The 23768-nt window shown below is 39.9% G+C and overlaps 2 protein-coding genes across 3 annotated transcripts in view; both read left to right on the top strand.

Annotated features, from left to right (window-relative positions):
• Window positions 1-23768, top strand: part of LOC127556780 (zinc finger protein 28 homolog) — a 100472-nt gene that overhangs the window by 44518 nt on the left and 32186 nt on the right. The window lies entirely within an intron of this gene.
• Window positions 3779-22146, top strand: LOC127556752 (zinc finger protein 665-like). Of its 2 annotated transcripts, XM_051990163.1 has the most exons (5): window positions 3779-4106; window positions 5696-5765; window positions 7444-7620; window positions 8846-8972; window positions 15877-22146. In XM_051990163.1, the coding sequence occupies exons 3-5, from the start codon at window positions 7594-7596 to the stop codon at window positions 18234-18236; spliced, it is 2514 nt and encodes an 837-aa protein (XP_051846123.1). In that variant the 5' UTR covers window positions 3779-4106; window positions 5696-5765; window positions 7444-7593; the 3' UTR covers window positions 18237-22146. The 2 variants fall into 2 exon arrangements, with proteins under 2 accessions (XP_051846123.1, XP_051846122.1); XM_051990162.1 differs by lacking the exons at window positions 3779-4106; window positions 5696-5765 and having other exon boundaries at window positions 6113-7620.

Genomic DNA, 23768 nt, shown 5'->3' with positions numbered 1-23768 from the left:
TGTTTAAACATTTTTATATAGTTCTCTGGCTGCAGAAGAAAAATCCGATAAAAAAAGAATGTAATTGAGTAAGGAAAAAAATGTAAGGGAATAATAAGAAAAAGATTGAGAATGTTATGTTGTGATCTATACTCAGTTCCCACAATCCTCTCTGTGGGTGTAGTTGGTTCTCTTCATCACAAGACCATTGGAAATGATCTGAATCATCTCATTGGGAAGGGAGCAATGTCCATCAAAATTCATATAATCTTGTTGTCATATACAATGATCTGGTTCTGCTCATTTCACTTAGCATCAGTTCATATAAGTCTCTCCAGGACTCTGAAATCATCCTGCTGGTTGTTTTTTCAGAACAATAATATTCTATAACATTTATATACCAGAACTTATTCAGCCATTTTCCAATTGATGAGCATCCACTCAGTTTCCAGTTTCTTGCCACTACAAATAGGGCTGCCACAAATATTTTGGCACATGGGAGTCCCTTTCCTTCCTTTAAGGTCACTTTGGGATATAAGCCCAGTTGAAACACTGCTGGATCAAAAAGTATGCACAGTTACATCAAGTGACTTTTAATGATTTAGGAATTGGTGTTCAGGGACATTATTGTGGACTTCACCAAGGAGGAGTGGGGGCTCCTGGACCCTTCTCAGAAGGAGCTGTACAAGGAGGTCATGCTGGAGAATGTTCAGAACCTGCTGTTCCTGGGAAAGGACTGTTTCCTTTCTTTTCTTTTCTTTTTTTTTTTTTTTAATATTTTCTTTTATTTTATTTAATAATAACTTTATATTGACAGAATCCATGCCAGGGTAATTTTTTTACAACATTATCCCTTGCACTCATTTTTGTTCCAATTTTTCCCCTCCCTCCCTCCACCCCCTTCCCTAGATGGCAAGCAGTCCTACATATGTTAGATATGTTACAGTATATCCTAGATACAATATATGTTTGCAGAACTGAACAGTTCTCTTGTTGAACAGGGAAAATTGGATTCAGAAGGTAAAAATAACCCGGGAAGAAAAACAAAAATGCAGATAGTTCACATTCGTTTCCCAGTGTTCTTTCTTTGGGTGTAGCTGCTTCTGTCCATCATTTATGAATTGAAACTCAGGTCTCTTTGTTAAAGAAATCCTCTTCCATCAGAATACATCCTCATACAATATCGTTGTCAAAATGCATAATGATCTCCTGGTTCTGCTCATTTCACTTAGCATCAGTTCATGTAAGTCTTGCCAGTCCTCTCTGTATTCATCCTGCTGGTCATTCCTTACAGAACAATAATATTCCATAATGTTCATATACCACAATTTACTCAGCCATTCTCCAATGGATGGGCATCCATTCATTTTCCAACTTCTAGCCACTACAAACAGGGCTGCCACAAACATTTTGGCACATACAGGTCCCTTTCCCTTCTTTAGTATCTCTTTGGGGTATAAGCCCAGTAGAAACACTGCTGGGTCAAAGGGTATGCACAGTTTCATTACTTTTTGGGCATAATTCCAGATTGCTCTCCAGAATGGTTAGATGTTTCCTTTTTTTTCAAGTTAAATCAGTGGCCATCAGTCAGGGGGTTGACCTTGTTACCTTGTTCATCCTCAGGCCAGGTGTCTGACAACTCCACTGAAAACTTTATTCTAAAAACCTTGGAAGGGGATTCTGGTAAGATGGGAGAATAGGAGAGGAAGTGCTTGGTTCTCCCAGAGTGCCAAAAAAAGAACCCCAAAACCATCTGAACTTGACCTGGGATCAGCAGAGGTGCTTAAAAGTCCAGAATTTGTTGTGCTGAAATGCCTGGACAGGATTTTGGGGAGACCCTGATCTCCCTTGGTAGAGATTCATCCCACATGAAGTGCCAGCACCTTCAGGGATATTCTGTTTAGTCCAAGAAGAGCAGACCCTGGGAGCAGCTGCCCTGTCTTTGTGGTCTCAGGTTCCAGAACTTTCACCTCTGGGATTGTGGTGGTGGGAAGGTGAGTGATGGGCTTGGACCTTGGAAGGGGAGGAAGGAAGGAAGGATTAATTTAAGGTAATCATTTGGTAAAACATTTGAAAAAAGCTGGAAGACAAACAAAAACTTGGCACAAACCAATATCTTACACCATTGATTTATGATAAGGTATAAATTGATATATGATCAAAATGTAAAATTAGACATCATAAGAAATTAAAGTACATAGAACATATTTCCTTTGCCATCTATGGATAGGTAAAGAATCTATGAATAAACAAGTGATACAGAGCATGGTGAGATAGCAAATGGATAGTTTCAAACTAAGTTTAAAGTTTGTTTTAAATACTCAAGGGGCAGGTAAGTGATGCTAAAGACAGGAGAACCTGAATTGAAATCTAGTCTCAGACACTTAACACTTCCTACCTGTGTGACCCTGGCCAAGTCATTTAACCCTAATTGCCTCAGCAAAAAACATCCCCCAAAACCAAAAAACCACTCAAGTTCAAAAGGAAGAAAGTAGAAAGTTGAGAAACCATTTTTGTAGAGTTTTTCAGATATAGATCTCATCTCGAATATATAAAGAACTTTGTTAAATATATAAGAATACAAGTCATTCCTCAGTTGATAAATGGTTAAAGGATAGGAACAGGGTGTTTTCCAATGAAAAAAATCCAACTAATGTATAGTCATCTGACAACTGCTCTAAATCCTTGGAACATTAGAATAGAGAATTGCAAATTAAAACAACCTGAAGAGATCGTTTTTGGAATACTAACTCACTATTGCTAGAATTGTCAACTGATCCAGTCCTTTTAGAGAATGACCTGAAGTTGTGCTAAGTTGTAGAACTGTGGTATCACTTGATCCATCCCTGAGAATTTTAGATCCTGTTCTCAAGATGAAGGAAAAGGAAGAGAACTTTTATGTTGTCAAAATATTTATAGTAGTTCTTTTTTTGTAATGAAGGACTGTAAATTGCAGGGATACCCATCAGTTGGGAAATGGCTAGAGAGGGACAGAGGACAACCAATGGTAAATGGCTAGTGGCTTCTGTAGTGGTTGATGGCCTATAAACACTGCAAAAGTGTTAGGTACATCTCTTCAGGCTCACGTCCTTATCACTAATGAGTGGAGCTCTCTCAGCCCTGAATAGCTGAGATGCACCTTCGGTCTTTGGCCCCTAAATAGCTTTCAGAGAGAATCACAAAAGTGCTCTGGATTTTTACTATGAGCAAAAACAACATCCACCCTCCCCAAGAACTCATTTCAGGTGTGCGCTTAGTCCAGCATCCTGGGCCCAGCGGGTCTCTCTCTCGGGTTTTGCTTTACCTAACTTTGGGTGGGGGGTGCACTGCCTTCTTAGAGATGGGCGCAGTAATTTACTCGTAGGCCCTCGGGAGTCCTCAGCTTTTGTTTAGCATCTTTCTTTCACGATGCGGGGGAGGATATGAAGCATGGGATGGGAGAGGACGGCGCCAGGTTCACATGCGGTCCAGGGGAGGAAATCGGGCCACAGTAGGGGAGGGCACTGCTCCAGGGTGATGTCATCCAGGTGGGGAACTGAGGCGCAGGGGAGGGTCCAACCTCTCGCTGGGGTCTGAGGCCGAATCTGCCCCCGGAGCCCACTGGCTGCAAGCCCTGCATTCTGCCCCCGGCAGTCCATCCGCCCAACTCCTGGGGGCGCTCCTGCGCCCCCAAAGACAAGAGGCTTCGGAGCATTTCCAGGAGGACACTGAGCACGAGTCTGCTCTCAGGATCTGCCTCAGTTTCCCGGTCTGTAAGAATGGCCCGAGGGGAGCAGCTGTCACTAGAGCCGGTGTGCATTCATTAAGCGCCAGCCGGGTGTCTATGAGTATCCCCAACTCTGGGGCCAATCAGAGGATGGGCCCTGCCTCCCACGAGCTTACACTTCAAAGGGTCACTGCCTACCGGAAGTAGGAAACAGGGTGGGGTTGGGGGAAGGACCAGACCGGGAGGAGGATGACGTCACAACCCTGCCCCCACCGGGGGAGCACAAGGCCGGACGGAATGCCTCCCTGGGTCCTCGCGCCCAGCTTCGGGTGTTGAACTCCGGACGATGCTGGGAGTCTCCTAGTGCGCAGGCGCGGCCTCCTGGTCTGCGGGTTTGGTTCAATTCTTCCCTCTGTGCTGGGTGAGTCGGGGCGAGGAGTAGGGCGTCAGTGCGCACGCGCGGCCCCGGAGTGGGTTTTTTTTTTTTTTTTTTTTTTTTTTTTTTGTTGTTGTTGTTTTGTTTTGTTTTTTTTCCTCCTCACCCCATTTCTGAAGGTACCTTCACCTTCACGGGAGAACCCAGTTGGGGTCAGTTCCGATGGCAGGGTCCCCGAAATGGGGTGCGGGTGCGCAGGGTCCGAGTGGGGGGGCGCGTGCGAGCTGTGCGTGGGTGCGCCTGACTGAATGGTGATCGCACGTGGGTGTGTAGCTGCACCGGGGGGAAGTGTGGGGGAGGGGCCGCCGCCCTGAGGGATCCCACCTGCGTGGGCTGAGATGGGGGAGGGGCCACGCTTGGGCATCTCTGTGGCTGCTGGGATCCGAAAGCTTCTCGGGGAGTCCAACTGACCCCTCAGCCAGTGAGCCCCCATTGGCGTGAGCTTCTCACGGGGACTTCAGGGTCCGGGGTACACTTTGGGGGAAAGGACCGGACTCCGGCTTGACCCCCGTTTGGCTCAAGTTCCCCCTGAGTAAAAAGGGGATGAGAGCCGCCCCTCCCCCTCCCCTTCTCCCGCCCAACGAGGTGTGTAAAGCACTAAATACGGGGCAGGGCATACAGCAAGCGCTCTCTAAGTGCAGCTCTTAGTGTAAAATTTCCTCAGTCTGCATTGGCCTGGAGGACCGTAGGGGTGGAGCAGGGGCTGCTCAGCCTCTGGGCCTCCCATCCAGATCTGCCCCTTGGCCTCTTTCCCTACCGGGGGCCTTGGGTTCTTTGGGAGGCCCAGATGGGGAGACCGAGGCAGGCTTCACAGTGCTTGGCCAGAATCACCAGGCTTCCAGTGATTCGGGGGAAGGCCCTGTGATCTTTACCCCCCGGGATTTGTGTCCCCAGGGCTACCCCGCCAAAAAAAAGTGTGCAGGAAACTTTGGTGTCCACTTGAAGGAGACGAGGTGAGATCTTGCAAGGCAGACGGCTGTGACGATCGAGTCAGGCTCCATCTACTTCAGTCTGAGTAGGCCGGAGGGACTAGATAGAGCATCAGGGCCTCCCTATTTCAGTCAAATAGGGGCAACTATGTACTTATTGGCCAAGTTAATTTCTTGGGTAGTTCCCGCGCTTAGAATGTAAGATCCTCAGCCAGTGGCGATGAGGGTCAGCGGTGGGAGGGGGTGTTTGCCTTAGGGATTAAAAGTGTTGACCCTGCCCCAGAAGGGGCTTCCTGCCTTCCATTGTCTGCTTCTTCTCTCCAGAATGTAGAATAAACTTGGCTTTGCTTGGAGAGATCTCTCCAGCTTTTTTATTAAATGGTGGCCCCTCACCACTTCTGAACCACACACAGTGATGGGGGTTCTAGAAGGGTCTCCTGTCTCTCCCCCTCTCTTCCCCTCCCCATGAGATCTCTTTGCCTTCTCTGAGTGAGATCTCTCGACTTCCTCCTGGGGGGGGGGGGGCAGCATCTCCCCACTATCCCTGCCCTGAGAGCTCTCTCATTCTGGACAGATCAGCTTCCAGTCCAGGAAGGGAAGGCTCAGACCCCGTCCTCCCTCTCTGAGATACTTTTCTCTCCCCAGCCCGGCTGGCAGAGCACCCAAGCCTGGAACCAGAGACATGGCCCCTGGCAGCCAGAGACCCTTGTCCCAGGTGAGTGCAGCCCCTGCCCAGAGTTAAGCAGCATCAGCGCAGGGGGAGCAAGAGACCCAGGGAACTTCCTTCTTGCAGAGGGAGGGGAGGAATCAACCTCCTGGCCCTGCCCATTTCCTCTTCCCCCTCCCCCCAGGCCACAGGGGTGCTCCCAGCAGTCTCTCCTTTGCCAGGTCTCAGGTCCCATCAGTGAGCATTTGGGCTGGAGTGCCAAGCACTGTGCCAGCCTCTGGGGGTGGTGAAGGAAGGTTAGATGAAAGTGATAAATGAAAAGGTCAGGACGGAGATTGGGAGGGGGTGACCTAAAGATGGGCAGACAGCAACACTAGGGGGGATGGTGAGGGTTGGGTGCCATTGAGAAGTCTCCCCAGTCAGGAGAGCAGGGCCTCTGGGTCGGCTGAGAGCTGAGGGAAGCAGGAGTCATGGCACGAAAGGGGCCCCCAAGACCATTTCTGGTTCTACGAGGGGGAGTCAGGGAACACAGAATGCCCCCTGACCTCTGAGCTCAGACCTACCAGGGGAGGGCAAGCACAGCCCTGTCTTTCTAGGAGACAGTTATGTCAAGGAAAAGGGGGCGCGTCTTCCCCTCAGGGAAGAGAAGTCCCAGGCAAAGTTTGCTCCGAAAGGTGAGCCCTGTGGAAATAAGGAGTCCCTGTGGGCTTCAGTGACCTGACATTTTTCTGAGAGCATAGGAGAATTACACTGATGCAATATGTATCAAGCAATGTTTACAAATGTATACCTGCAATTAGGTCTATTTTGCTTTAGTTAAAATAGTAACAACTTTCTGTTAGCAATGTACAAAATTTTCCTAACTAGTTTCCTTTTTGCCTCAGTCCTGTGACCTCAAGATCATCCCCTTTCTCCACTTACACTCATGGCCAAGATACAACTTTATTAGTAAACTCTTTTCTACTAGAAGAAAGGGCTCTTGGGAAAATGGAGATTCTGGAAGAATACCATCCCTCACTGCAAATCTACTTTTTATTGGAGCTGAGTTTGTTGTAAACTCAATCATGTGGGTCTCATTGAAAGTCCCACCTGTTCTCCTCTTAGGATACTGTGATATGTGCCTTCTATAGGTCCATCATCCCTTCATGAAAAATATTCTGAAAATTGGGTATTAGGTTAGACATTTAAGACAATTAAGTTAGACAATATGAAGATAATTCAGAGCGTCGTTGGATCAGGATTACTCTGTTCTGGTATCTGAATGCTATCATTTTAGCAGACAAGTCGATAAATGATTAAATGATTTTTTTAAAAATTAATTTCAGTGAATTAATTTTATTTGGCAATAAGTTTATGTAATTTGCATTCCTTTAATTCTGATGATTCTTTTATTCTGATCCATGGTCATTTGGAAAAATAATTCCTTGAGGCTGATCCAATGGCATTCTTCCAAAAGGATCTTTTAATCTAGATGTTCTGAAATGATGAATTATACTGTTGGAATATGTATTAAGTGGGGTTTACAACTTTATGTATGCAGTTAGGTCTATTTTGCTTTAAAATCAATAGTAATAACAACAACTTTCTATTGGTAAGTGTACAAAGGAGACTGTAAATTCTCCTTATCTAGGAAATTCTTTGGCCTTTAGCAGGAAGGTACTTTGGGACTAGTCCAGATCTTCTAAATTTTTTATTTAGAATGGAATGCTAAAAATAGATGAGTCAGATGTTTTACAGGAAATGAAAATGGAACAAAAAGTGAAGAACGTTTTATCTGCAAGAAAGAGAAGAGCTCCGCAAAAAAAAAAAAAAAAAGAAAAAAAAAACCAACTATTGAAAAAGCAAATCTTATCATTCTGCTGGAATTTGGAAGAAAATGAGATGGAAGGGCATCAACTGGCAGGTACACTTGTCAAGCCCTGGTCCTCCAGGTAGCAGCTTAGGTAATGATGCCTTCCAGGGGATCAAAGTGTGGGCAAAGTGGTGAGCCCTCTCTTGTGTGAGAGCCATGAGTCTGCTTCTTATTCCTTTATCAATTCTGGATCTTTAGTGTTCTAGAACTCTTACATGATATTGAAACAGTTTCTTTTTCAGTAATAAACCATCAATGTCTCCTTTATGCTTTTGCTCACTTTCCAACCTGGATTGATGAAATATCACATTTTTTTAAAGAAGAAGTAAACTCCTCCCCCCCCACTACACTTCTATTTTAGTAATTCAATAATAAAATGAATGAATACATTCCATAAACAAATGAAAGCAATGATAAAGCAAAGACAGCAGATCATTCTGGCCATGATCCATCCTACCCAGTGTCATCTCAGCCCTTCAGTGTAAGAACAGAGCTTGGCTTTGCTGCAAGCAGTCTCATACCACTCCATCATGGACATATTGGGAGTACTACATCTCTAGAATACTTCTCTTGCTTTCATCTAGTTACAAATATTTTTGACTTTAAGGAAATTTAGCAAATCATTCTTTTTTATTTGTTCTTTTCTCAATGATCAATTTTCATTTCCACCTCTCAGAATATAAAATAATTTTCAACTTCTGCCCAACTAGTCATAGAATTTCTTAAATTCTTAAGACATGACACTTGCATGGGGAGGAATTTCCCATCACCTCTTTCTCCTTCACATATTTTTATATCTCACTGATACAGCCTAAATCTTTTTCCTAATTCCATCAGAAGCATTCTGTAATAAAACATTTTTCTTTTTCTTTTCTTTTTTTCTTTTTTCCTTTTTTTGCTGTGGCAGTTGGGGTCAAATGACTTACCCAGGGTCACACAGCTAGGAACTGTTTAGTGTCTGAGGTCAGACTGGAACTCAGGTCCTCCTGAGGCTGATGCTTTATATACTGCACCACATAGTTGCCTTTAATAAAACATTTTTTTCCAGCTTTAATGATTACAACAGGAGCAACATTTCAAATAGAAAATACCTTTCTCCCTATTCCATTGAGCTCCTAATGCCGGCTTCCAAGTGTTGGCTGTGACAGTCGTAAAGGTTACATAACTTTTAGGCAAGTCCCATCTGTGCCTCGCTTTCCTCCTCTGGGTTGATAAGATTTGGACCAGATGAATTCTGGAATGTCAGCTTCAAATCAAATGCCTTTTAATGGTTTAGGAGTTGGTGACCTTCAAGGATGTGATGGTGGACTTCACTGAGGAGGAGTGGGGGCTCTTGGACCCTTCTCAGAAGGAGCTGTACAAGGAGGTCACGCTGGAGAATGTTCAAAACCTGCTGTCTCTGGGTAAGGACCATTTCCTGTCTTTTCTTGGTTTTAATGGTCAGGCCAAAATCAGCATAAGCCAGAAAGAGTGGATCCCTAATACCCACTCTGGTGCATCTCAGCCTTAGGAGCTGTATGCAGTGCAAAGACCTCCGTGTGCCTCAACTTTCCATCCACTGTGGCCTTGCCTTGTAGCCTTTTCAAATGGAATCATTTACCGTTAATCCAATGACTGCAGAGACAAATGGTGTGGATTCACTGTCAGAGGAAGAACATGAAGTTTAAAAAGAGGGACAATTTTATCTAAATTACTTTGTCTTCCCAATTTGATTGTCCCATTCAAATTACTGAAAACTAATTTGTCCAAGTAAAAGCAATATATCTAAAATTTAAAAAAAAAAGAAAATTAAAAAAAACTTTCTAGAGTTTCTTAGAGTTCTCTTCATATATATATATACACACACACACATATACATATACATACAGACACACACACACACACACACACAAATATCTTTGTAAAAATCTAAAAGAAAATGAGTCATTCTCCTAATGATAAATGGTTAAAAGAATATGGACAGATAGTTTTCAAATGAAGAAATCAAAACATTTTGAAATCATAAAAAAAGTGCTCTAAATTATTTTTTCTCTTTCCTTTACATTTGATATTATTTCCTTTTGATATTTTTCCTTTGATATTCTTGATATTTTGTTCTTTTTTTCTATTGAAGCTTTTTTATTTTTAAACATACATGATATGAAAAGGTGTTCCAAATCATTATTGATCAGAGAAATGCAAATTAAGACAACTCTGAGATACCACTACACATCTGTCAGATTGGCTAAGATGACAGGAAAAGATAATGATGAATGTTGAAGGGGAAGCGGGAAAACTGGGACATTGATGCATTGTTGGTGGAATTGTGAAGTGATCCATTCATTCTGGAGAGCAATTTGCAACTATGCTCAAAAAGTTATCAAACTGTGCATACTCTTTGATTCAGCAGTGTTACTACTGGGCTTCTATCCCAAAGAGATCTTAAAGAAGGGAAAGGGACCTGTATGTGCAAGAATGTTTGTGGCAGCTCTTTTTGTAGTGGCCAGAAACTGGAAACTGAGTGGATGCCCATCAGTTGGAGAATGGCTGAATAAATTGTTTATATGAATGTTATGGAATATTATTGTTCTATAATAAATGACCAGCAGCAGGATTTCAGAAAGGCCTGGAGAGACTTACATGAACTGATGCTGAGTGAAATGAGCAGGACCAGATCATTATACACTTCAACAATAATAGTATAGGAGGATCAATTCTGATGGATGTGTCTGTCTTCAACAATGAGAGGATCCAAATCAGTTCCAATTGATCAGTAATGAAGAGAACCAGCTACACCCAGTGAAAGAACAATGGAAAATGAGTGTGGACCACAACTTAGCATTTACACTCTTTCTGTTATTGTTTGCTTGCAGTTTTGTTTTTCTTCCTAGGTTATTTTTACCTTCCTTCAAAATTCAATTTTTCTTCTGCAACAAGATAAATGTATAAATATGAATACATATATTGTATTTAATATATAACATATTTAATATGTATGGGACTACCTGCCATCTAGGGGAAGGGATGGAGGGAAGGACGGGGAAAAGTTGAAACAGAAGTTTTTGCAAGGGTCAATGTTGAAAAATTACCTATGTATATGTTATATCAATAAAAAGGTATGATAAAAAAAACATTGTAAAACATTGTGTTCCGAATTACCCGTCGTTACCTTTATCCACTCCCCTAGATGGCAAGTAATCCAATATATGTTAAACATTTAAAAAATATATGTTAAATCCCATATTTATACAGTTATCTTACTGCACAAGAAAAATGAGATCAAAAAGAAAAAAATGAGAAAGAAAATAAAATGCAGCCAAACAACAACGAAAAGACTGAAAATACTATGCTGTGGTCCATATTTAGTTCCTATTGCCCTCTCTTTGTGTGCAGATGGCTTTCTTCATCCCAAGGCCATTGGAACTGTCCTGAATCATCTCATTGTTGATAAGAGCCATGTCCATCAGAATTGATCTTTGTATAACCTTATTGTTGCCATGTACAATGATCTTTTGGTTCTGCTCATTTCACTCAGCATCAATTCCTGTAAGTTTCTCCAGGCCTCTCTGAAATCATCCTGCTGATTATTTCTTACAGAACAATAACATTCCATAACATTCACAACTATAATTTATTTATTCAGCCATTCTCCAACTGATGGGTATCCACTTAGTTTCCGGTTTCTTGTCACTACAAAAAAGACTAACACAAACATTTATGCACATGTGATCCCTTTCCCTCTTTTAAGATCTCTGGGATCTTAAAGTAGCAACACTTCTGGGTCAAAGGGTATGCACATTCTAAATTATTGTTGATCACGATTGAGAAATGCGAATTAAAACAATCTCCCTGTCATTTTACACTTCTCATATTGGCTAAAATAGTCTGCAAAAGTGATAATGGTGTATTTTTTTTTTCTCCAGTTACATGTATATTTGTGGCAGCCACTGGAAAGTCAGTGGAATTATGGTATATGAATATTATGGCGTATTACTGTTCATATGAAATGACCGGCAGGATGATTTCAGGAAAGCTTGGAGAGACTTACATAAACCAATGCTGAGTAAAGTAAGGAGAACCAAGAGAACACTGTACATAGCAACAACAAGATTACTCTGATAGATGGGGCTCTTTTCAACTGTGAGGTGATTTCAGGCCAATTCTAATAGACTTGTGATGGAGAGCCTTCTGCATCCAGAGAAAGGATTGTGGAAACTGAATATGGGTCATAACATCATATTTTCACCTTTTTTGTTCTTTGCTTGCTTTTTCCCCCTTTCTTTCTCATTTATTTTTCCTTTTTAATCTGATTTTTCTTCTGCAGCATGATAAATGTGGAAATATATATAAAGGAATTACAATTGTTTAACATAAAGTGGATCACTTCCTGTCTAGGAGAGGGGAACGAGAGAAGGGAAAGAAAGAAATGTGGAATAGAAAGTTGTGCAAGGGAGAATGTTATAAATTATCTCTGCATGTATTTTGAAAAATAAAAAGGTATTATTTAAAAAAAAATAACGGAAAAAACCAAGATAAAAGAAAAGTGAATGTAGCATGTATTGGTTTACATGCAGTCTCCATAGTTTTCTCTGCAGATGTGGATGATGTTTTCCATTCAGAATTTATTGGGATGACCTTTGATTACTGAATCTCTAAGAAGAACCAAATCTATTATGATTAATCATCACAGAATTTTGCTGTTGCTATGTACCGTGTTGTCCTGGTTCTGCTTGTTTGACTCAGCATCAATTCATATAAATCTTTCCAGGTCTTTCTAAAATCAGCCTGTTTATTATTTTCATAGAAAACTAATATTCCATTCCTTTTATGTATCAAAATTTATTGGCCATTCCCCAATTCATGAGCATTTACTGATTTTTCAGTTTTTTGCCACCACAAAAAAAAAAATATTACAAACATTTTTGCCCATGTGGGTCCTTTTTCCTCTTTTGTGATTTCTTTTTGATACACACCCAGTAGTGCCATTGCTGAATCAAAGGAAATGTACAGAAAGAAAATACTTTAGACAGAGTTTCAAATTCTCATCCAGAGTGGTTGGATCATTTCACAGCTCCCCCAAGTATGTATTAGTGCCCCCGTTTTCCACATCCCCTCCAACATTCCTCATTATCCTTTCCTATCCTCTTAGCTAATCTGAGGTGTGAGATGTTGGCACTTCAAAGTTGTTTTATTTTCCATTTCTCTAATCAGTAGTGATTTAAGGCATTTCTTCATGAGCATATATGACTTTTTTTTTCTTCATCTGAAAACTCTCTTCATATCCTTTAGCCATTTATTAGTTGGGTAATGACTCACATGTTTATTTTAGAGATGAAGCCTTTAACAGAAACACTGGTGTAAAATTTTTTCGCCCCCTATTTCTGATTCTCTTTTAAACTTGGTCATGCTTTTTTTTTAATGCCAAAGATTTTAATTTAATGTAGCCAAAATTATCCATTTTGCATTTCATAAAGTTCTCTTTATTCTCTTTTGACCATAAATTCCTTTTTTCTTGAAAGTTCTGACAGAAAAACTATCCCTTGCTCTCGTAATTTGCTTACCCTTTATGCCTAAATCATGTACATATTTTGATCTTATTTTACTAGGGATTTGAGATATAGATCCATGCTGAATTTCTGATGTAGTATTTTCCAGTTTTCCCAGCAATTTTTATCAAATCATGAGATCTTATGCCAGAAGTTGGAATCTTTGGGTTTGTCAAACAGTAAGTTACTATAGTTATTGATTATTGCATATCTAAGTTGTTCCACTGATCTACCACTCTATTTCTCAGTCAGTAGCAGATGCTTTTGATGATTGTTGCTTTAAAATAATTTTAGGTCTGGTACTGCTAGGCCACCATGATTTGCATTTTTGTCTTCATTAATTTTCTTGATATTTTTGACCTTTTCTTTTTCCAGATGAAATTTGTTAGTATTTTTTCTAGTTCTACAAAATAATTTTTTGACAGTTTGATTGTATGGCACTGGGAAAGTAAACTAATTTAAGATATTTTAATTTTATTAGCTCATCCTATCCATGAGCAGTTGATACTTTTCTAGATGTTTATATCTGACTTCATTTGTGTGAAAAGCTTTTTGTAATTGTGTTTTTCAGTTCTGCATTTGTCTTGGCAAATAGACACCAAATATTTTATTTTTTAACAGTTATTTTAGATGCAATTTCTCTTTCAAACCTAAAAGAATATGAGTCATTTCCCAGGTAACAAGTGGTCAAAGGTTAGTACCAAGTAAGTTTCTGATAAAATCATGGGAACATGTTCTAAGTCATGATTCATTACAGAAATGCAAATTAAAGCAGCTTTGAGATATGATTTTATCTATTATCTATTACATCACCTGCAATGATAGAAGGGGAAAGTGACAAATGTTGGAGAAGATATAGAAAATTTAGGTCACTAATTAACAGTGTGACCTGATCCATTTTGGAGTACAATCTGGAATTATGTCCAGAGGATTATCAGACTGTGTTTCCACTTTGTCCTAGCAATACCATTATTAATTCTAATATTCAAGTTGATTAAGGAAAAAAGGTGGGGGGAGAACTTCTGTATTTTAAACATCATTGTATTTCTCTTGGATGTAAATACCTGTAAATTGCAGGGATGTCCATCAATTGAATAATAGTTTGAGAGGGACTAAGTGCAACCTGAGGTAAATGATCAGTGGCTTCAGGATTGGTTACCCATGATCTCTCTCTCTCTTTTTTTAAGTTTCAAAATTCATTTTATTTCCCTGAATTTTAAGTCACTTATCAATCAAGCTGTGTTTGAGCTCTCCACTATGGACAAGACAGGTTGTAAAGCATTGTGGGTAGTGCAAGAGAAGTATTAGACATGATCCCTGTCCTTGAACTCCTCATAATCTAATTGGAAAAACAAGAATACTATGTGGAAACTTAGCCAACACACATGAGGTGTCTCAAGGCTAGGACTGAAGACCAAGAAAAGGTCAGTCTCTGCCAGGGTAGTCACAGAAGGCTTTGTGAAGAAGGTTCAGACACCATTTGGGTCTTTAGGTTGGGAAGAAGGACATATATAAGCAAATTGGCAGCAGAAGTAAGCCACATCTCCCCAAAAGCACCTGTGGGTTTTTCACAGAATTGTTGAAATGTTCAACACCCTCATGAAAAAAATAAAAAAGCCAATGGAATTGTTATTGTCAGTGAAACCTCCATTTTCTTATTGTTCCTTGAGCCACTTCTCTAAATTCTACCTAGCTCATATCAAACCATCTCCATGAAATTTGCCCTGTCTTCCCTTCTCTGACTGATTTCTTAAGCACTTCCAGGGGAAAAAAATCAGTAATATCCAGGATATATTCAGAAGTTTGGCAACTATCATTTTCTTCTTGTATAAGATTAGCAGTCAGGAAGATATATGATTCTATGAAGTCATAGAGTTACACTGAAGGAGAACTCCAAAGCACTCATTTTGCAGTTCAGGAGCCAAAAACTGAAGGAGTTAGATTATTTTGATTTGGTTTGACATTTGCTTCCAGAAAGTCTTTGAGGATAATCCCCCCCAGACAAGATTAAATATATATATAGTAGATGGTAGTACATAGTTGAAAAGCAGCATGAGATTGGCATTAACCTAAAGGAATTCTTTTTGTTTTCCATTAATAATGTTCCATTTTTTCTAATCACATGTAAAGATAGTTTTCAATGTTCATTTCTGTAAGATTTGAGTTCCAGTTTTTTTTTCTCTCTCCCTTCCTTTGCTCTCCCCTTCCCAAAACAGCAAGTAAGTAACTTACTTGCAGGCCATGTAGAGTTCTGTCATTTTATTTTGTACCATCTGAACTTCCTTATCATATTCAGCAGATCCATTTGCATATTTCCAAGTGTTCTGACCTAGATGAGTAAATGTGGTTGTGTACATCAAATCTCTGAACAATGCCCAGTCCTTTTCTGATGAAATGTTGCAAAGCCTGTGTCTCCCTCCAAGTTAAAAATGAACTGTTCTCCCATGGAGAATCACTCTAATCTGTTGACAGTCAGTCTGGTAGCCATTTTGTCTTGTGGCTGCCCCTTCTGTTCATCTTGGAGTGAATAAGTCTCTGATGGGAGCAATACTCTGTGATGAACATCTTCTTGGTCACCTTCACATCACACACACCTTCTTCTCCTTACAGAAAAAAAGTCTGTGAAATGCCAGTTTTTACTACAAGAATATAGTCATGACATTTTATTCTATTGAAGTAGGTGATGAGAAAGTCAAGAGGCACATAAGTCTTAAATAAGCCTTGCTGTTGCTTTTAATTATCTGCATTTTGTACCTCTGTTTTTGATGTTCTTTTTCTTTAGACGTGGAGCTCAAGTTTGAATGGAATGAGATGAGTAGAAAGCTGGGAATTTTTTTGGAAGAATGTGACCTGCAAAGATTCATGAAGGATGGTCCCTGTGCCTTAACTTTGAGGGAAATCCATGCTTCTAACATCCAAGGAGATAATTCAAAGAGTGACTGTGAGTTAGGTGAAATCAGAAAGCGATTCAGGCAGTCTTCTTTCCTAAGTCATTGTAAGAAAATGGTCTCAGGGAATAACTGTCTTCTGAATAGTGAATATCAGAAATGTTTTCCTGAACAAGTAGAGCTTTTTCATTCTCAGGAGAAGCCTGCTGAAATACAAATGAATCCAGGTAATCAATGGGAAATATCATTCAGCAAGAGTTCAGACCTCATTAGACATCAGAAAAATGATAGTGGGGAAATGTTTTATGGAAGTAATGAAGTTGGGAAGGCCTTGAATCAGACCTCTAAGCTCATTACTCCTCAGCAAAATCACACAAAAAAGCAATCTGACGAGTATAATGAATGTGAAGCAATCTCATCCCATCATTCATCTCTTCCTTACCATTGTAGAGTTGACTCTGGAATGAAAAGATATGCAATTGGTGACTCTGGGAAGGCCTATGGTTGGAACTCAGATATTGATAGCTCTCAGAAGATTCATACAGAAGTGGTTTATAAATGTAATGAATGTGGGAAGACATTCCCACAGATATCTAAATTTCGTAAACATCAGAGAATCCACACTGGAGCAAAACGTTATAAATGTAATCAATGTGGGAAGGCTTTTGCATACAGGTACAGTCTTGCTAACCATCAGAGAATCCACACTGGAGAAAAACCTTTTAAATGTAATCAATGTGGAAAGTCTTTTCGATGGAGTTCCAGTCTTTTTTTCCATCAGAGAATCCACACTGGAGAAAAACCTTATAAATGTAATCCTTGTGGAAAATTTTTTCGATACAGTTCCAGTCTCGCTTTACATCAGAGAATCCACAATGGAGAAAATCTTTATAAATGTAATCAATGTGGAAAGTGTTTTCGATGCAGTTACAGTCTTGCTTTACATCAGAAAGTCCACAGTGGAGAAAAACCTTATAAATGTAGTCAATGTGGAAAGTCTTTTCGATGCAGTTCCATTCTTGATAAACATCAAAGAATCCACACTGGAGAGAAAGAAAAATCTTTTGACTGTCATCAGTGTGGAAAAACTTACAGGAGCAAGGCAAAACTTATTGAGCATGAGAGAAGTCACACTGGAGAGAAACCTTTTGAATGTAATCAATGTGGAAAGACTTTCTTATATGAGAGAAGTCTTGCTAAACATCAGAAAATCCACACTGGAGAGAAACCTTATAAATGTAATCAATGTGTAAAAGCTTTCATAATGAGGTACCAACTTGTTGAGCATCTGAAAAGCCACACTGGAGAGAAACCTTTTGAATGTAATCAATGTGGAAAGGCCTTTTGTTATCCTTCCAGGCTTGCTCGACATCAGAGAATCCACACTGGAGAGAAACCTTATAAATGTAATCAGTGTGGGAAAGCTTTCATAATGAGGTACCAGCTTGTTGAACATCAGAGAATCCACACCGGGGAGAAACCTTTTGAATGTACTCAATGTGGGAAAGCTTACAAAGTAAGGTACCTCCTTGCTGAACACCAGAGAAGCCACACTGGAGAGAAACCTTTTGAATGTAATCAATGTGGAAAGACTTTTTGTTACCCTTCCAGGCTTGCTCGACATCAGAGAATCCACTCTGCAGAGAAACCTTTTGAATGCAATCAGTGCGGAAAGACTTTTATATACAGTTCCCTTCTTTCTAGTCATCAGAGGATTCACACTGGAGAGAAACCTTTTGAGTGCAAGCAGTGTGGAAAGACTTTTATATACAGTTCCCTTCTTTCTAATCATCAGAGAATCCACACTGGAGAGAAACCATTTGAATGTAATCAATGTGGAAAGGCTTTTAGGCTTACTTCCATTCTTACTAAACATCGGAGAATCCATACTACAGAGAAACCTTTTGAATGTAATCAATGTGGAAAAGCTTTTAAATACAGTTCCCTGCTTTCTCAACATCAGAGAATGCACACTGGAGAGAAGCCTTTTCAATGTAATCAATGTGGGAAAGCTTTCATAATGAGGTACCTTCTTGTTGAACATCAGAGAAGCCACACTACAGAGAAACCTTTTGAATGTAATCAGTGTGGGAAAGCTTACAAAGTGAAATACCTTCTTGCTGAACATCAGAAAACCCACACTGGAGAGAAACCTTTTGAATGTATTCAGTGTGGAAAGTGTTTCACATACAAGAGAATTCTTGCTAAACATCAGACAATCCATACCAGAGAGAAACCTTTTGAAGGTAATTAATGTGGTAAAGATTTCATGCACAAGGGAAAACTTGCTGAACATCAGAAAATACACACTGGAGAAAAACCTTATGTAATCAATCAGGAAAGACTTTTCGATAGAGTTCCAGTCTTGCTAAACAATTGAGAATCTGAAGGAATCCTATCCAACTCCATTTATGACACAGACATGGTACTGATACCAAAATTAAATAGGATGAAAACAAAGAAAGAAAATTATAGACCAATCTCCTTAATGAACATTGATGCAAAAATCTTAAATAAAATATTAGCAAAAAGATTACAGAAAATTATCCCCAGAATAATATACCATGACCAAGTAGGATTTATACAAGGAACGTAGGGCTGGTTCAATAGTAAGAGAACCATTCACATAATTGACTAACTATATCAATAACCAAATGAACAGAAACCATATGATCATCTCAGTAGATGCAGAAAAAGCATTTGTTAAAATCCAACACCCATTCCTATTAAAAACAGCAAAGAGTATAGGAATAAATGGACTTTTCCTTACAACAGTCAGTAGTATCTATTTAAAACCATCAGTAAGCCTCGTATGTAATGGTGATAAACTGGAACCATTCCCAGTAAAATCAGGAGTGAAACAGGGTTGCCCACTATCACCATTACTATTAAGTATTGTATTAAAAATGCTAGCTTTGGTAATAAGAATCGAGAAAGAGATTAAAGGAATTAGAGTAGGTAATGAGGAAACCAAATTATCTGTCTTTGCAGATGATATGATGATATACTTAAAGAACCCCAAAGATTCTACTAAAAAGCTATTAGAAATAATCCACAACTTTAGCAAAGTTGCAGGATACAAAACAGATCCACAAATCATCAGCATTTTTATACATCACTAACAAAATCCAACAGCAAGAGATACAAAGAGAAATTCCATTCAAAATAACTATCAATAGTATAAAATGTTTGGGAATCTATCTGCCAAGGGAAAGTCAGGAACTACAGGAGCAAAATTACAAAAAACTTTCCACACAAATAAAGTCAGGTTTAAACAATTTGAAAAATATTCAATGTTACCTAAACTAATCTATTCATTTAATACTATAGTAATCAAATTCCCAAGAAACTATTTTAATGACCTAGAAGAAATAACAACAAAATTCACGTGGAAAAACAAAAGATCAAGAATTTCAAGGGAACTAATGAAAAAAAAATCAAATGAAGGTGGCCTAGCTGTACCTGATCTAAAACTATATTACAAAGCAGCGGTCACCAAAATCATTTGGTAGTAGCTAACAATTGAGAATCCACACTGGGAAGAAACCTTTTTGTATATAATCTGTTTGGCAAGACTTTCATACACAGTTCCTTCTACCTGCACATCAGAGAAGCTACACTTGAGAGAAACCTTTTTAATGTAATCAATGTGGAAACCTTTCACAAAGAACTTCAAACTTGCTTAATATAAGAGAATTCCTTGTGGAGAGAAACCTGTTGATTATAATCACACAAAGGTCCAATGTTATTGAATATCAGAGTATCCACAATAGGGGGAAAAAACCCTTCATGAAAGTAATTGTTGTTTAATGATTTGACGGAGTTTTAATTTTTTTAAGTAAATGATAATTTTTTTAAATAATGGCTTATATTCTTATAATTTGAGTCAATTCTCTTATTTATTTTAGAAGTGAGGCCTTTATGAGAAACACTGGTGGTAAAATTTAGAGATTTCTACAAAAAAGATCTCACAAAATATCCCAAATTCCATCTTATTGTGTGTGTGTGTGTGGGGGGGGAGGAATCACCCAGAATGGCACAAAGGAGAAATTGATGCAGAGTTCTGAGCCAGAGACAGAATTTATTAGAAGAGTCTGGCTCCTCTGTAACCCAGCAGACTCCAGGCCTTCTCCATCCCTCCTTCCCTCAAGGTTCTATTTTTGTAGGGATAAAATTATCCTATCAATAGAACAGCATTTCATTGGTTACTATAAAATATGGATACCACCAGGGCCATGGGGTTTCAGGATGGCTAGTGCAGGAAATCTGTCCACTGACTAGATGGTTATAAGATGAATGATGTCCCTTGGCTTGGGCCAGGGAAGATGGGGCCTTTCAGTGATCAGGAGATAAATAAGCCATTCATTGGGCTGGGCAAATGCCCATAGTCTCTCCCTCTAAAGGACCGCAGATAGTGGGGAACTCTGGAAAAGTATACTTGAAACAAAGATACTTACAACAGGGTGTTGACTCAGTGTAATTGATGAGATAATGGTTCTCTAATTCACATATACTTAGTGTGATGTAATGGTGTAATTAGTACTTAGTGTATATGGTGATGCAATAGCTCTACAGGTGGCCCATGCTCAACGTGCTGTAAGTGATGTAATTGTACTAAGATTTTTAAGGACTGAGAGGACTGGAGATGAGTGTGTGTGCTGGAGCACAATCTCAGACTCCAGATTCCTTCCTTGACCATCCTCGTGGTGGCCCTCCTGCCTTCATCATTTCTCCACTAAGACCAAGGCCCATCCAGAGATCCTTCAGAAAGTTAGTCCGGACACTACATCACCCCAAGAAGATTTCAGGGGAACTTCGGGGCTTTCCATCATCCCCAAATGGCCTGTGGGTGAAACAGGATAGAAATGGTTCCTGTCATGGTTCTGACAGTTTGTAGTTACACAAATAGACCTCATGCCTGATGTGCAAATAATTTCTATTCTATAAGCATGAGGTCTACAAAAAGCTTCTTAACAGAATGTATATTTCCATATGATTCATTCAAACTTTGAATTAGTTATACTATTAAGTGATTGGCTAGGTAAATATAAGCTAATGAATAATTAGTACCAATCTTGGTCTACCATAAAATTATCATGGGCTGATTAATACTGAATTGGGTTTGAATAGAGCTCCTCAGTGTTTCAGCTTTCTTAATGTGCATGAAACTCAATAAATGTAATGATTTTTCTATCAAACCATGTTTGTCATCACTCCTCAATCGTTCTTAGCATTCTTAGACTGTTGGAATCTTTACAAACTGCTAACTCATTAGAGTTGATGTTTGGGGCCAGAACCTGAAACAAGGTACTAAGTAGAACTAATTAATACAATGCTTGTGTTTACACCTTTACTCATTGGAATTCACAAGTATGGGAGATTCACAAAGTAAACTGTGTAACTTTGTGAATTCACACCTCCCTTGAAGCTCTTAAGGCCAGAGAGCACTATAAGAGAAAACCCATAATCCCTCTCTCTGGTATATAAGAAGAAAGCAGAGGCCCAGTGGGAAGAATTCAGCCAAATTACATGGAGAGGGGAACATCAAGTCAGAAGAAGCCAGGAGTCGGAGCTGAGCTAGAGCCAGGAGAGAATGACTTTAGAAGGCAAAAGAAACAGATTCATCTTTGTGCTAGTTGGAAGCTGAAGGCAGCAGAGGCAAAGGACAAAGCTGCAGGAGCTCTCAGAACCGAGCAGAAAGATAGGCCTCTAAGAATCTAGCTATCCGGGCCCAAGGAAAGAGACAAGACTTGGAAGGAGAAATAAACATTTGTATTTTTACCAGCTGGCTGCATTTGGGGTAATTATTGATCTGAACTGATACAAAGGCTGCCTCCAGAAAACCTCCCCTGAGAAACCTGCTTTCTCCCAGAGAGAACCATCTATATATTATATTTAAAAGAAGAAAATCACCACAATAGACGATCATTTCTTCAGCATTCCTGAAGTAATTGTTGCTCACCTTGTTTACTTTCATAAAAAAGCCCTTATATAAATATTTTGCTATTAAATGTGAATTTCTTTTTCTTTTAAATTTCTCTTTAATTTTAAAACACATTGTTTTATGACTTATGTTCGAACAGAAAAATCTGAACAAATGGGGACAATCATGGGAAAGAAAAAAAATAAAGAAGGGAACACAACATGTGTTGCTCTACATTGAATCTCCTTAGTTTTTTTTTCTCCTTGAAGCTTTGGGAGGTGGGGGCTCCATGTTACAGACAGGGAAGCTGAGGCAGCCAGGGATGAAGTGTTACACCAGCTTTCCAGGGATTTGGATGCAGGCCCTCCGATCTTGAACCTCATGTGTCTCATGACCTCAGGGCTGTCCTGTTCCTTAGTTTGCAGGAAATTTTAGTGTCCAGTGCTGGGGCCCCTAAGAGGTTCTCTCTGTTCCTATAGCTGAGATCTTTCTGGCTCCTTCTCTGTGTTGAGATCTTTCTATGTCCTCTTTAACACAAGAAAAAAACAACTAAATGTGACTTGGGACCAGCAGAGGTGGTTCAAAGTTCAGAATTTGTGCTGCTGAAACACCTGGACAGGACCCTGGGAAGACCCTGATCTTCCTAGGGTGGAGATTGGGGCCACATGAAGGACCAGCACCTGCAGGGAAATTCTGCTCAATCCAAGAAGAGCAGCCCCTGGGGTTAGCTTTCCCCTCTGGGACTGTGGGGGTGGGTGGGTGATGGGCTTGGAGCTTGGAAGGGGAGGAAGGAAGGACCCTGAGTTATGGCTAGAACAGGACCTGTTGTGCTGAGCAGACTTAGTTCCAGCTTGTGGCCCTGGCCAATAATGACCTAGCCCACAGCGGAGTGTGAGGGGGCGAGAAGTCCCCTGCTGGCTGTGGGCACTTGTAGGAGAGCAGAGATCCTGGTCTCACTCACTGGGCAGAGGAGCCAACTGAAGTTTGCGGCTGCAGACCAAAGGGACAGGGAGCCTGTGCTGGGACAGTGTGGCTGGGGGCCCTGGCCTGGACTCAGGGGTACTAGGGAGTACCCAAAGTTGGGGCCCTGAAAGAGCTCTGCAAATGACAGTGAGGACTGGGCTCTTCTCCCCGCCAGAATCAGGACTAAAGAGCTGACAATAAGTGGCTTAGAATAAAATGATATAAAAAATAAAAATGAGGTGGCAAAGGAGAAAGCCTGAATATAATAGCTCCTGTGGGCATTGAGACAATCTGGATCCATACTCAATGAAAGAAAGTTAAGTTTATTTTTTATAGACTTTTTTTTTTTAAATTAAAGCTTTTTATTTTCAAAACACATGCATGGATAATTCTTCAATATTAATCCTTGTAAAACCTTGTGTTCCAATTCCCCCTCCCCTTCCCACACCCCAGCCCCTAGATGACAAGAAGTCCAATATATGTTAAACATGGTAGAAATATATCTTAAATCTAATATATGCATACATATTTATACAACTATCTTGCTGCACAAGGAAAATCAAATCAAACTAGAAAAAAAAATAAAATGCAAGCAAACAACAACAAAAAGAGTGAAGATACTATGTTGTGATCCACACTCAGTTTCCACAGTTCTTTTTCTGGGTATAGACGCATCTCTTCCTCATAAGAGCATCCAAACTGGCCTGAATAGTCTTATTATTGAGAAGAGCCAAGTCTGTCAGTATTGAAAATCATATAATTTTCTTGTTGCCACGTACAATAGATCTCTTGGTTTGGCTCATTTTGAAAGTGAAAGTGTTTAAAAAGTCACATATTTCAAAGAGAACAGTCAAATAATCCAAGTCCCCAAAAGGATTATTGGATGAAGTTATAAAAATC

This window comes from Antechinus flavipes, chromosome 3, assembly GCF_016432865.1.
Source record: "Antechinus flavipes isolate AdamAnt ecotype Samford, QLD, Australia chromosome 3, AdamAnt_v2, whole genome shotgun sequence".
In the NCBI taxonomy this organism is placed as follows: domain Eukaryota; kingdom Metazoa; phylum Chordata; class Mammalia; order Dasyuromorphia; family Dasyuridae; genus Antechinus; species Antechinus flavipes.
Note: the sequence above shows the minus strand (reverse complement) of the source record. Positions and strands in the feature narration are given on the sequence as shown.